General features: G+C 43.1%; 1 protein-coding gene across 1 annotated transcript in view; it reads right to left on the minus strand.

Moving 5' to 3' along the window:
* Positions 1-9,027: 9,027 nt before the first annotated feature.
* The window catches only part of PRKCD (protein kinase C delta), a gene marked incomplete at its 5' end in the record, with an annotated part of 14,804 nt that continues 9,924 nt past the window's right edge, over positions 9,028-13,907 (minus strand). Inside the window, 4 exons of the mRNA XM_029083644.1 lie at positions 9,028-9,557; positions 11,197-11,325; positions 11,587-11,775; positions 12,603-12,738. Of these exons, the coding sequence (XP_028939477.1) occupies positions 9,399-9,557; positions 11,197-11,325; positions 11,587-11,775; positions 12,603-12,738 (613 nt within the window). The remainder of the gene's footprint in view (positions 9,558-11,196; positions 11,326-11,586; positions 11,776-12,602; positions 12,739-13,907) is intronic.

Raw genomic sequence — 13,907 nt, forward strand, 5'->3', positions numbered from 1 at the left:
TTGTAAATTGCTATAATTTAAAGATCCTGCAGCATTAAGTTTTATTGTAACAGCCAACAATCATTTAATGTTAGTTGCAGTGTGTTTATGAAAGCCGTGAAGCACAACGTCCTGTGTGAGATAAGAAAAAGTTGATGTTTGTTTTATCTGTCAGGATTATCTATTTCAGTGCCCTTGGGAGTGACTGGACTGCTGTGTGGCATAAAATAACAACCCCTAGTTACTGTCAAACCTTAATCCTGCTGATCCCTGGCGCTAGTGCTTTAGATGTGCTAATTAATGGTGTGCTGTTTGAAGACGGTAGCAAGTTTTCACTTAGTTCCAGAGCAACTATTCAAGATCCAGGAATGTGTATAAATGTTTTTAATATACAACTTCTCTTAACAGCTGTTCTGCATTAACCAGGCCTTGGGGTTTGCCCGCCGGCAGAATTGATTTTAAATTTCCTCGTACGGACGTGGGCAATCGAGCATTTACAGCTCTGCTCTGGATGTTGTGTACTCAGATTTTATCTGGGCTGCAATAAGCAGCGTTGACCGTTTCAGAATGCAGAAGCAGAGTTGGCCTGATGATTTTATAGCTGGGTTGTGACTTGCCTTGAAAGGGATGGAAATGGGTGGGTTTTCCTCCCTGCAGTAGGCGTGGGATCTCGAACCAGCAGGGTCTGCATCCCAAACTGAATTACAGCAGAACCTCTCACAGGCTGGAGGAGACAGCAGCTCGTTGAGATGTGGTGCCGTGCCTCGGCTCCTTTCTCTGTGATGTTATGGTGGGGCAGATGGGAAGCGTCTGTGCCACTGAAGCACTTTGTTTAGGTAGCATCGAGTCTGGGAAAGGCACAAAATCATGCGAGTCCTGGAACCGTTTTCTGAAGAGGTCTTTTAGGCTTGAAAATAAGCAAGAGTGGTGTGTTATGGAAAGCTTTTATCTGTGAGGTTTCTCAGGTGATACATTATTCCAGAACTGTAATTTTGGCAAAAAAAGTGCTACACACCTGCACTTCAAAAATGACACTGAAGTTTTCAGAGGTTTATAGCAATCAGGAATGTCTGATATAATGAAATAAACTCCTGGCCAGACAGCCTCCTGCTGTACTGCTTGGTATTTGGTTAAATCAGTGTCCCAGGATGGGCTGGGACTGGGGGGGAATCCGGTTTATTTTCTTCTCTGTCATGACTGTGACGTGGGAGTGTTTTGTCACTTTTCCTTGTCCCAGGCTCTGGGCAGGTGCTGTGCCATGAAAAATGCCGCAGAGGAGGAGCTGGGAGCCTGCCGTGCCCCTTGCACACGTTAATTAGTGAGTTCGGTTCCTTTACCTGGCAGTTGAGGTGACATCCCTGAGAGGTCACAGGGACACTGACCATAGTTGGGTACTGAGAAACCAGCCTGGGATGGCTCAGAGTGCTGTCACCTCCCCCGGCCACCACTAAGGAAATACTGTGCAAATTTAAACTAAACCGCGTTGTGTTTTCGATGGAGCCAAAATCTGCACAGGCGTCTGCTGTGGAAAAACTGAGTTTGCTGCTTGATAAAGGATGGCTTGGGCCGTCAGGGGAAATGGAGCAGGGGGCTGGAAGGGGCAGGAATTGGGCCGGTGAGGAAAGCCGGGCTCACCCGCTCTGTGCCTGGCAGAGGTTGGGCGGGAGAGGAAGCAGCAGGAGCACCCGGGATCCCCCATCCCTGCCGGCTGCTGCCAGCCCCATTCCCCGGGCTGTGGCTGTGTGGTGCTGTCCTTGTGCTGATGTGTGCAGGGGATATTTAAAGCAGGTTTGTGCTCTAAAGGGTCTCCCCTTACAGCAGGATTGCTTAATAGTTCTCTCTGGCTTACTTTTTCAGTAAAAGGAAGGCCTGCTGCTGGGCGGGAAGCGGCAGTGACAGTGGCACAGCTTGCCAAGGGACAGCTGGCTGATAAGCGGCCTGGATTGTTTCTGTTGTGCTGTTTATTGCTCTGTTTATGCCTGTATTGGTTCTTTTCCCTAGAGGCTCCTCCTTTTCCCTAGAGAAACCTTCCTGCAAAATCTTCCTGTTTTGCTGTGAAGATCCCAAGTAGGTAATCAAATTAAAACTGAGATGGTGGGCTCGGTCCTGTTCGGAAACCCATACTGCTTTGTGTCTGGAGGAGGCTCTGTTCTGTAGGAAAAAAAATGTACAAAGCAGGGAAGAGTATAATTAGGAGAGAAAGAACGGTGGTATAAGAGTGTATTTGAGTTAGTCTGTGTGTTTTGAGCCTTTCCAGAGAGGACTGGGTGAGGTGGGCCCCTGTGCAAGGCAAGGTGAGGCTGCTCTTGTGCCGGTGAGTGCTGAGCCTCCTCGAGGAGCGAGCTCTAGAAGCAGTGAGCCCCTGCCTGGGCTGACTGAGGGAAAGCACTTATGCCTTGGTAGAAATAGTATTTAAAAAGGTGTGTGTTGTTTTTATTCCCACTCTTGTGTTTCCTGGACTCTCCAGAGCGTGTTGCTGCTGGTGCCTGGGTATGTTGCATCAGTTGCTAAGAAAATACAAACAAATGCCAGCATATTTTGTTGTTTTTTTTTCCTCGTAGTCATGCAGAGTGTGACTTGTTTCACCAACTCCTCATGTTCTTAGACAGTTGCTGACATTTTCTGTGTGTCCTTTGCTGCAGAAGAGATGCTACTTGTAGAAACTTCTTTCTGAAATAGGGTTGTTGCTTTTCTTTCCTTCAAAGAGAGAAGCCAGAGGGCGGGTCAGGCTGCTGGTGGGTGCAGACATTTCCAGGACCTGAATGACTGTGCCCAGCACCAGCTCTGTGTGTGTGTTCTCAGAAGATTTGGTGTGATGTGCTGGTGGAAATGGTGATTTACCCAAGGGCTTGAAGGCTGATGAGAAAGGAGAGGACTGACACTAGTGTAGGAGAATTGGTAAGGGAAGAAGTGATACTGGCACACTTTAACCCCCAGATCAAATCTGGTGCTGCTTCTTTATCTTCAGTTTTCATAAGAAAAGGCTGAAAATCCTAGAAACTGGGGTTGGGGAGGGGAATGACTTGCTTTTTAATGTGCTGCTTTTTGACTGGTGGAGTTGTGCATGTGCTGTCTGAGAGCGTGTGCCGAGAGTCCCCCTCGCTGTGTGCTAGTGGGGCTCTCCCTTTCCTTGAGCTGGACTGAAAAGACTTGTTTTCAAAGTAAACTCTGAATAAATGTGGTTATAAAACCACTGAAATACCTGGTGTCAGCGTGACATCTGCCAACATGCCTATGTGTCCTGAAGTGCATTTAAGCTTTATGTTAACAGCTTTTTAGGGAGCTATTCAGAGCCCTTCCAGTGACTGAGCTGCCTACAGACAGGATCAGAATTAGCTTTAGAGCTGTTGGTATTAAGGAGTAATTTCCTGGTGTGTGCTTGAAACAGTGAGAGATGGGCTTCCCCCTGCTCCAGATTTTATCAGTTCCTGTGTGGTTTATGGCCTTTGCTGTGTGGTTCAGTTTTTTCATATACTATATGTATAGAAGAGTGAGTGGATTAGAAAAATGTGGTTAAAAATGGTGGTTAAAGGAAAAAAGTCTTAAAAATCCTAACATTGTGGCCTGCACGTGGTGTACAGAGACTGTCCTGCCAGACCTGGTGCAATACATGTCTTAGAGATGCCTTTTCACTGGCAGCAGAGCCTGCTTGTAGGTGTCTGAGGGACTGGGGCTCTGCGAAGCACGTAGCAGCTGGGACGAGGTCTAAGCCTGGCTTCTGACTTCTGCTCACGGGCTGGGACCTTTCCTTGTGTTTTATAAAACATTTTGAGGAAATAAACATTAAAATTTGCTCATCTTTTGCATTGTGTAATAGGTGTGTGTTAAGCAAAACTACAGCTGACCATGAGACACTTGGCTTTAAAATCTTTTTTGTCTTTAATTTTGCAGAATGTAGGTGTGGATCGCTCCAGAGAAGAAGCTTTGAGGACAGTACCTAACCACCTATAGCTCCAGTTCCCGGGGGTGGCAGCCATTCCTCCAGCACAGGAGCGTTAAGTACCAGCTCAGGTCCAGGAGAATGGAGAAGTTGGAATGAATGTGCCTCCCCCTTCACTTTAAGACATTTCGAATGTGATTCAGCTTCTTTGGAGAAAACCTGTAGTTGTGGATAACTCTCGGTGCCGAAAGGTATCAGTAAAAAGATCTATGGGAAGCAGAGTAGAGTTGGGTTTAGATTTTTTTGTATGCAAATTTGTGCAGTTTCAGTGGTTTTTATTGTTCATCTGTGGATACTGCAAGATGGTTAATTGCCTGTATCAATTTTACTGTCAGATTTTAACTAGATTTTACTTTCTTTTTTAAGTGTTTTTTCTAAGAGTTCCTCTTATTTTTACTGTGAATGATTGCCTAGAATTACATGGAGATTTTTCTGATGGCGTATTTAACATAGGTGAAATTCTACATTTTGAGCATTGGAGGCTTCGTGTTGTGGAACTGCTTTAAATGGGAAAGCCTGTCAGCTCCAAAAGCTTTTCTGTGTTTTAAATGGAGATTCAGTTTGCCAGCCACGACTTAATTTTTTTCTGAAATGGGGAGACTTTCCCTTTGGAAAGTAAAAGCATTAAAGCTAGATTTGCTAGTGGAAAGACTCTGCTGTTTTAGCAAGATTTTAACATTTTCCAGGGGCCAGCTGTATTTTGGAGGGCAGTGGAAGACACAGCATTAAGTGGGGGACATGAGTGTGAGTAAAGCTGGCAGCCTGCACAATGGATTGAGAGAGAGAGACAGACAGACAGACATGTCCTTTCTGCTGCAGTTACAGGAGGGGATGAGCAGCTTTTCTGAGACTGAAAGGGAGGGGAAAAGGATTCAGACTGTCAAGGGCTGGAGAAGCTGCTTGTCTTATTAGTGCTTTTAAATTAAATTTATTTAGTGCTTTTAAATTAAATTAGTTTAGTGCTTTTAAATTAAATTTATTTAATTTTTTTTAGGCAATTTTTGGAATGAATTTCAACATAAAAGTATGTGTTTCTCTTTTATAGCCACATTTAATACGTACATCAGGAAACAGTACAGAAAGGTTAGGTGGAGTTTAACCATTCTAACAGCTCATGCAAGCAAAACACCAGGTAAATTCTGACATTATTTGTAACATGGCACACCTGCCTTGGGGTTTGGGTTTTTTTTGGTGTTGTTTTTAAGCATTTTCCACCATCCCAGTTCTTCACTGCTCTTTTACACCTTGTGAAACTCCAGTGCTAAAAATGGAATTTTCTATGTGTTTTGAGGCCACGACCTTTTAACTGTACTAAATCAATGTGTATTTTGTATGTGTGTGACCAGACAACTGAAGCGAGCGGCCAGCGCCGCTGCTGGCTCTTAGTCCTGCAACGAGGAGAACTGTTCTTTGGTAGTTGGACTGTGTTTTCTCTAAGGACTTCTCTGCTATTAATTGAGCTTTTACCATGTATGTTGTTGGGGTTATTTTGTTCTTTTTTTTGTGTGTTTTTGTTTTTTCTTCCCTTTTTCTCTATTCCTGTGTGAAATACCCAGCCCTTGTAATGTAGTTTTGCAGGCAAGGGTTAAATTGTCTTTTGTTTGTGCAGGGTTTATAAAATAACGTGCTGCTGTTGTGATTTGTTTTAATAAGCTAATTTCAGCAATATATTCAGCTCTGGAAGTAAGCCATACTGTATCTCTGGGTTCCGTGTCAGGAGAGGGATGTGTAGGGTACGGAATGACCAGAAACACTTGCTTCAAGCGCTGCTGCCTAAAGCTTTGTGTGTGTGATCCATGTGTTCCCTAACGCCCGTTTCAGATCTTTATTAAGAAATTCAGCTGTGTCTGTAGCTATTGTGTGAGGAGAGAGACCACACAGCGCTGCTCAGAGAAGTTAATTTATTGATGTGTAGTTAACAAGGCCACCTTTGTGGCAACACTGTAGAAGTAATTTCCCTTCCCCATTTGATGTGTGTTCAGCGTGGGAAAGCCGGGCTGTGCTCCCTGCAGACCCTCCACTGCCCAGCCGTCACCGGGAGCTGTTAAACAGTTTGAAAATTGAAAAAGTCAGAGCTTATCCACAGTTACAGAGGGCAAATCCCAGGAGATGGTATTAGAAAAGTGGGGTTTTACCAGCAGACTGTGGTACTTGAGCTCAGACCTGGCTGAAGAAATGTGGTGGAAGGGAGGGTTTCTCCCAGTGAGAGCTGAGCCCAAGGGTCGCTTCTCTTCACTGGCAAGTGTGGTTGAGGTGTCTCCCCTCTCCCCCTTTCTTTGTTTTACCTCTCTCAACTTTCAGAGGTGCTGTAAAATTCCTTGAGGCTAAATGTTTTATGTATAGTAGGTATTTTTATAGCCTGCTTTTGAATATACTGTGATGAGTGTTTTACTAAGTGGGTGTTCAGTAAAAAGAATTGTATACAAGTGTAAATAAACTGTTATGCTGATACTTGAAGAGAAAAAAAAAATAAATATGAAGTTGTCTGTTCTGCTTTAGGAAGGTACTAAATCACTGACTGCATCTGACCCTTTCTAGCTGGCGAGAGCAAGTGTAGACAGTGAATGTAGATTTGAAGTGAGTGATGGGTTTTCCCCGGGGTGTTACCACCTTTCTGCAAAGGCGCTGTTAAGAATTGCAGATTATTGTCACTGGTCATCCCCGTGATGGAACCGTGACTGGCAGGGGAGGTGGAAACCCTCCTCCTGACCTTGTGTATTTGTACCCATGTTTATTTTCCTGCCTTCTGACTGTTAATGCACTCGCTAGCTCAGATGCAGTCTCTCAAATGGGATTAAACTGTCTTTTCTTACTTCATTGGCCTCCGTCATAATATTTCAGACAAATGTAATCATTTGACCTTTGATCCAAGTAATAAAGATCAAATGCTACAACGTGTGCTGATGTGTCTTTCTTTCTGTGCCTGTTTACAGTAGCTGAAGGGCCAGGTAAGTGTTCCTGCAGGTCAGCAGGTTTCCACAGCTTGTGGAAAGAGAACTTATACACAGGCGTGAGAATTAAGTTACTTGGTTGCTTTACTCTGACAAATTATTAAAGTAACAAACTCATTAACTGAGATGATGTTGGAAGAATGTACTGAGTCAATACACATCAAGATGTGCATGCAATGGAGAAGAAAGGTAAGACTTGATCAACTTTTCCTGTTAATTGGTATTTTAATTTCTGATCCATGCTCTCAAAGCTACACTGTTCTTAGATTATCTTCCAAGTGCTGCTGCTTTTTTTTTTGAGAAAGCTGAAAACCAACAGCAAAACGCTGCCGCCTCCTAGTACAGATCTGCCTGTACAGGTTAGGTAGATGGCATTAAATTTGCAGAGGTACTTGTCCTTCTGAAGGATAAGGCCAAAATTAATTACTGCTTTGTGGTTTAGAATGCTGTACTCAAATGGTCATGTCTTGGTCATCAGTGTGTACTCTTGGGTGGTAACCACTCCTATCTTCTCTGCTAGGTGGAAGGAGTGTCTTACTCATTTTTAACTCTACTGTGTGTTTATGTTTGTGTGGGAGGTAATATTTTCCTTTGTTTTAGAGCTTTTAGGCTGCTTTCTGGACAAAATTCTTGAATGTCTCCATCTCCCTGTAGCACAAGGATGGCTCAGACCGTGGTGCTTGGGCAAACCCATCAGTTGACTGTGTGCCAGGCAGCCCTCGGGCACAGCAGAGGAGGTCCAGCTGAAAGAGCTGCTGTGTGAAGACCAGGGTCCCTCCTGAGCAGGTCTGGCACCTGTTACTCCAGAGCAAAGCAGGTAAGTGCAGGGAGCAGACATTCCCACAGGCAATTACTACTTTAGGAATTCATTACAGCTTCTTGCTGTCCAGGTGCTGCTGGCAGCCACATTTGTAACTTCCTGTATAGAAAAGCATCCAGCACTCACCTTCAAAATCAGAGTAACCTTCTCGGAAACATGGTGAGACAGAAGTGACTTTGTAGGTACTTGAAGGTGAAAAAACCAAGTTTGTGTACATGGGTGCAGAGGGGAGTAGGCAACCCCTGCCTGTTTGGAAATGCCAGCTGTGCTCTGACTATTCCAGCCTCAATCTGCTGTATGCTTAGGTGACATAATGCAAGTAATGCCAGTGAAACTTGGATAACATGAAGCCAGAGCTGTTCGTTAGAAGATAAAGGCAGCACTTGCTGAGGGGGTGGGTGGTACCTTTCTCCTGCTCTCTCAGCAGGATTAGTAGTCTGAAAGTACCCAGAAGCTACAGGGTGCTCCCAAGAGCAGCACAGCATTGTACTCACCAGTACATTGTGGGTTTTTTTGGCCTGTCTAATGGTCGAGAAAATTAAATCATTTGTGATAGTGTTACAAGATACAGAAAGCTTTTGGGAAGTCTGGGACCTTGCTTCATTCTGTATTTCATGGGCTGACTGCAAGGAGAAGTTTTGGAAAGGGCTTTGCAGTAATTACATTAGGTAGGTTTTTCTTTCTTGTTAGTGATTAAAAATTCAGCAGTAGGTCTTGAGACAAAGCAGGATCTAGTTTTGTGCCCTTTTTACAGCAAGTAGAAGGAGCCACAGCTGCTGTATTAAAAACAAGCACATAAAACTGGACAAAAGATTTTGTGCTTGGCTGTTAAGCAAGATGTTTCCTCTCCAGCACACCAGGCAAGTTGTAGTAATGCTCCACACTGTCATTACCTGATGATTTTTTCCTGGTAAGCTGCTGTGATCATATTGTGTGTTTCTGGTTGTAGGAATCAGTATCTAATAGCAGAAACTCTTATGCCCAGGCAGTAGGTTGGAGCTGCTGTGGGTACCTGGGCCTCACTGTCTTCTGCTTCCACTACCTCAGAACTGATGTGTAGTGTGATCAGTGGAGCATGACTGCGCTTGGCACCGACTGCTCTGAGTGAGAGGTAGGGTATAAAAAAGCAGGTAAGAGTGGCAGCCAGCTGTTTCCCACAGCAGCCAGTGTTACACAGTTCTTCATTTTGGTTAATTCTCCTAAAATGTTTGTGTTATTCTTGCAAGTGACTAAGGCTTACAATTATTTTTTACTGTAGTCTAAAGACAACTGGTGTTTAATTGAATATTTATAGAAAAAAAAATAATTAGAAAGCCATGAATGAAAGTTTAATGCCACTTTTAATTGAAGACAAATAAAAGAACCAAGGGCTCAAACACTTTTTAAAAAGACATCTTCCATTCCCCAACGTCTTCTCATGAGCAAAATATACAGCATAGGTATGTATAACATAACTACATTCAAGTACCAAACAGAATTTACACTTTCCCAAATAGAGAAAATAATGCACATGATTCACATAACCTTAAACCCAACCATGCATAAAAGAACACTGCCGATAAATCAGCAGTTGGACATAATTAATCACACTACTGTGTATTATTCTGAAGTATCGACACCATCATCGTTGGGACACACACCGCTTACCACGTGGGAGTTTTCGGTTTATAATGTTTAACCCTGCTTTAAAGTCCCACTCCGAACAGACTTACTTGTCTAAGATCTGTTCAAATTTAGGGTTAATAAAAGAAAATCCATCAAATGCAGACTGATCCATGGACTCGATCAGGTTTTTGTCACTGTAAGATAATTTAGGCTTCTCACTCAGAAACTCTCTGTCGAAGTTGGTGTAGTCACTCGCTGACTTCTGCGTTAAACAGAGAGGGAAGACGGTGTGAGACAAACTTTGACATTTCTTCCAGAACGATACAAAAGGTGATGAAGTTATTTCTTGAGCACTCTCCCTCCTCCCCCTCCTTTAGAGAAAAAAAAAAATCTCCTTTTTGTCTATTTTAACACCACTGTAAGGTTATAACTGGGCAATTGCTTATTGTGAGTCGAAAACAAATGGCACCAGGTTGCTTTGGAGAAGAACCACCTGGATTTGTGGTAACTCTTCATAAAATTACCCAAAGATTCTCTGTTGACAAAAGCAAAGCTGCACTTATGTTTAAGCCCAACATTTCTTGCCATTAACCAAAAATTTTCATAGAATCATAGAATGGTTTGGATTGGAAGGGACCTTAAAGCTCATCCAGTTCCACCCCCCCTGCCATCAGCAGGGACACCTTCCACTAGACCAGGTTGCTCAAAGCCTCATCCAGCCTGGTCTTAAACACTTCCAGGGAGGAGCAGCCACAGCTTCTCTGGGCAACCTGTTCCAGTGTCTGACCACCCTCACAGTGAAGAACTTCTTCCTAATATCTAATCTAAACCTCCCTTCCTTCAGTTTAAACCCATTTCCCCTTGTCTTGTCATTAGTTGCCCTTAGGAAAAGTCCTTCCCCAGCTTTCCTGTAGGCCCCCTTCAGGTACTGGAAGGCCGCTATAAGATCAAGATAAGATTTTAAAATAAGATTTTAAAATTCCTGAAAGCATTTTCAGGTCTGTGTTTGTTCAGAAAAGAAAGTGATGCCTCCCTATTTGTGTCTGCGTAAAATATTTGTGTGTGTTTTATAAAAATTCATGTTACTAAAGACCCAGCTTTGCACTCTGCACCTCTAATGGTTACTGTTTGTAGGACTCCCGTGTTTCCAGAGTTCCCATTCCTATGGGAACATGAAACCTTCAGTTTTTGAATGGGACAGCTCTCCTCCCTCGAGTACGTAAGTTTTAAAGAGACTGTTACTTCCAGATCACTTCACCTGTACCAGTAACAGGGTGGAGGAAAACTGGTTTGGATTTTTAACCAAGGGAGATGAAGCAGCAGCATCCCACGGTGACACAGACTATGAGTAACAACACAGTCTGTTCTGTAGGTGTTTTTTCAGGTGAGATTGGGCATGTTATTACAACTAGTTCTAAGTTCAATAGTACAGAAAATGCATCTTTGGGCCACTTGGAGACTCAGATGAGTTTGAACGAGCACACAATGCTCGTACACAATGCCTGCAGGCAGTTACCAAGTGGGTAGCCCCAAGTTAATTGGTCCTTCTCCCATGTGGCATTACAGAAGAGAAAAATGCAACAAACTATCAACATTTCTAACATCGAGGCAGATTAATCATTGGAAAAATACAATGTTTTAAGAATGGATACCACAACTATTAGTTGATTTTCCTGAAGATTATGTTAGTAAAGAAGCTCCTTGATCAAGTGTAAGGCAGACAGTCTTAATAGGAAGATTTCAGGGCAGTCAGAGGAATATAGTGCCCTTTTTTGTAACTGGACTATCCAAAACCAGAACTATCTCATTTATAAAATGTGAGGAGACACTTGCAGTAGGACAGTTTGAGCAAGTTGGAGAAATTTGCATTACTGCTACAGAACAAAGAGTAACCCACATACCACTTTTGGCCTGAAAGGAGGGTCCACTTCCCTCTTCTCTAGCGCCGTCCAGTTGATGGTTTTGAAGAAAGGATGGTCTCTGATATTCCCAGTGACCCCAAGTCGTTTTGTTGGATCCCTCTCAAATAGCTGCAAGAGAAGATAAGCTGGTAACATAGAGCTTTACATCTGCTCAAGAGGTAGATGGCAGTGGAAGAGTAATGGGTATACTGCTAAAAGAGTTGGCGACAGTAGCAACTAAGTTGGTAACCATTAGCAATTAAGCTGACCTGGCATTCCATGTGTAAAAATAATTAGCTCTGTGATAAACAGCTCCTTTTAAAAGCCTGGATTTGTCCCTCCCCGGACGAATACACAGTACTGTGACCCACCTGTTCATCCCAGTCCTACCTTTTCTAATAAATCTTTTGATTCCTTGGTAATCCAGCGTGGGTAGTGAGGGGTGTCCACTCGGATTGACTCAAACAATTCATCTTCATCGTCCCCATGGAAAGGGGATTGTCCAATAAGCATCTCATACAGCAGGACCCCAAATGACCACCAGTCCACAGAGAATGTGTACCTCAAACCTTGCAGGATCTTGTTCCAGAGAAGTGGTGCAGAGGAAGAAATACAAGTAATTAGTAAAAGGCAGCAATATATACCAAAAAACAAGAGGGGTTGTAAGAGAGAATCTTCAATAACAAGGGTATTGAGTGGGGGCAGGGGAAATCCAGTTGACACTGATGCACAGCTGTAGTTTTGTCCTTGGCTGCTGTTTATGGAAATGTGGCCAGCTCAGGGGACAGGTCTTTGCTCTCACTCAGAAATTTTCTCCATTAACTTTAAATAACCATATACCTGGAAAACATCTCCTCTAGTTTCTTTACAAGATGAAGGGAGAAGCAAGTAGCAACGAAAAGTAGATTCCTACCAAACACTGACATAATTTACAGCTTTAAAAACTACCTACCTTATTTGGACTAATTTGCAAACCAGAGAGAAAACCAACTATGAACCCAGGGCATTTAACTTGGTAAGATTCCCCTCAGGAGCTGCTTTTGCTTTGAATTTGGTTGGATCGCGCGGGCACAAGTCTGTTCCCCATCTGCAGCACACACACGTTTTGTGGGAGCCCCGTGTGCATGCTAACTGTTACAGCTCTAAGGGAGAACTACCTGTTCAAAACCTGAACCTTTTAACATTTCAAAAACATGTTTTGTTTTTGTTTTTTTTTTAAACTTGCAGCTCTAGAATATTTACAAGTCTCAAGTACCTTCTGTAGAGAACTCAGATTTACTGGCTTTTTCTATGCTAATTATACATTTCTGAATTACTACTCTACAAAGGGATGATTAATCACAATGACTGTTCTACCATGGGTGCATTAAATCCATCCCAGCTGTACGTGGCAGTGCCATACTGACCTCGGGAGCAATGTAGTCTGGGGTCCCACAGAAAGTGCTTGCCTTGCTGTCACCAACATTTTCTTTGCACATTCCAAAATCAGCTATTTTGATGTGGCCTTCTTTATCAAGCATCACATTGTCCAGTTTTAGGTCTCTGCAAAAAAGAAGTGTTTAAAAGTTCTGGTTTAAAGACAAGTGAGTCATTTTTGTATTCAGATGCCTGCAGTTTCTTCACTACTCCCCACCATACAAAGAGGCTTTTCAAGAAAATAATCATCCATCAACACAATGCATACAAAATAGTACATTTGTACTTTGAAGGTGGGAGGGAGAAGGGAAGAATTCTCTCTTGTTGGGGTAAATAAGAGGCTGAGGTGTGTACATAGCATGGGACCTTATAATCCTCCACTTTTGCTTTCAGATCCAAAGGCACACCCAGTGCTTCTGTTGCTTCTGGAAGGAGGTGTGAGGTAATGCCCTGCAGCTGACAGAGCAGTTCAACAGCAGCTCCATTGCTCAAAGGAAGGACTATTGGGTTCTTTGAGCATTTGGCAGGAGCATGAATGTTCAAAGCGTGCCCAGCTTTTAATACTACCTGTGACTTGTTCCTAGTTATAGCACGAGGGGGTTCATGTGTTGTGGTCACGGTCTGTGAAGTGTCCTATTCATGTCTTTTTTTTCAGAATAACACTATTCAATCAAGTAAGAGCTTTTTAACAGCAGTTTCCAAAAGCTACATTCCCTCCCTTTGGCTGTGATGCATTTTTTTGTCCATCTGGCTGCAAAAGCACATACCAAGGAGGGCAGGCTGAAGAGAAAACTGAACAGCCCTTCTGCTTACCAAGAAAGACTTCAATAGAGCAGATAATTTTACATGAGAACAGAGCAGTCTTTTCTCCTTGGAACTTAAGTTCCCAGTATGAGCTACTTGCACTGCTCAGACGGTGAGCTGCAGCTCGAACCAAGAGTCCCTGATCTAATGCAACACGCCATAAATCCTTCCATGTTTGGACATCAGCTGCTGTTCACCTGAGTAAATTGAATATATTTGAGATGGGGAAAACTTGTGGTAACTTAGGGCACTGCACTTACCTAGCTACAACAAACTCTAAAACCTTTTTATGGGTGTGCACTTACATGCAACACCTACTTAAAACTGCTCCAAGTCAGGTTCTGTAATTAAACATCCTGTGTGAGATGGGGAAAAAAAAAAAAACAAAAATTTTTGGTTTTGCTGGTGTCTTGTTGGAAACTGGTACCATTTCTCTGAAACTACTTCATGCTCTGAAATCTTCCTCCAGGAACATTCTAATTTAATGTAGG

This window comes from Antrostomus carolinensis, unplaced genomic scaffold, assembly GCF_000700745.2.
Source record: "Antrostomus carolinensis isolate BGI_N321 unplaced genomic scaffold, ASM70074v2 scaffold6032, whole genome shotgun sequence".
NCBI classification, from domain to species: domain Eukaryota; kingdom Metazoa; phylum Chordata; class Aves; order Caprimulgiformes; family Caprimulgidae; genus Antrostomus; species Antrostomus carolinensis.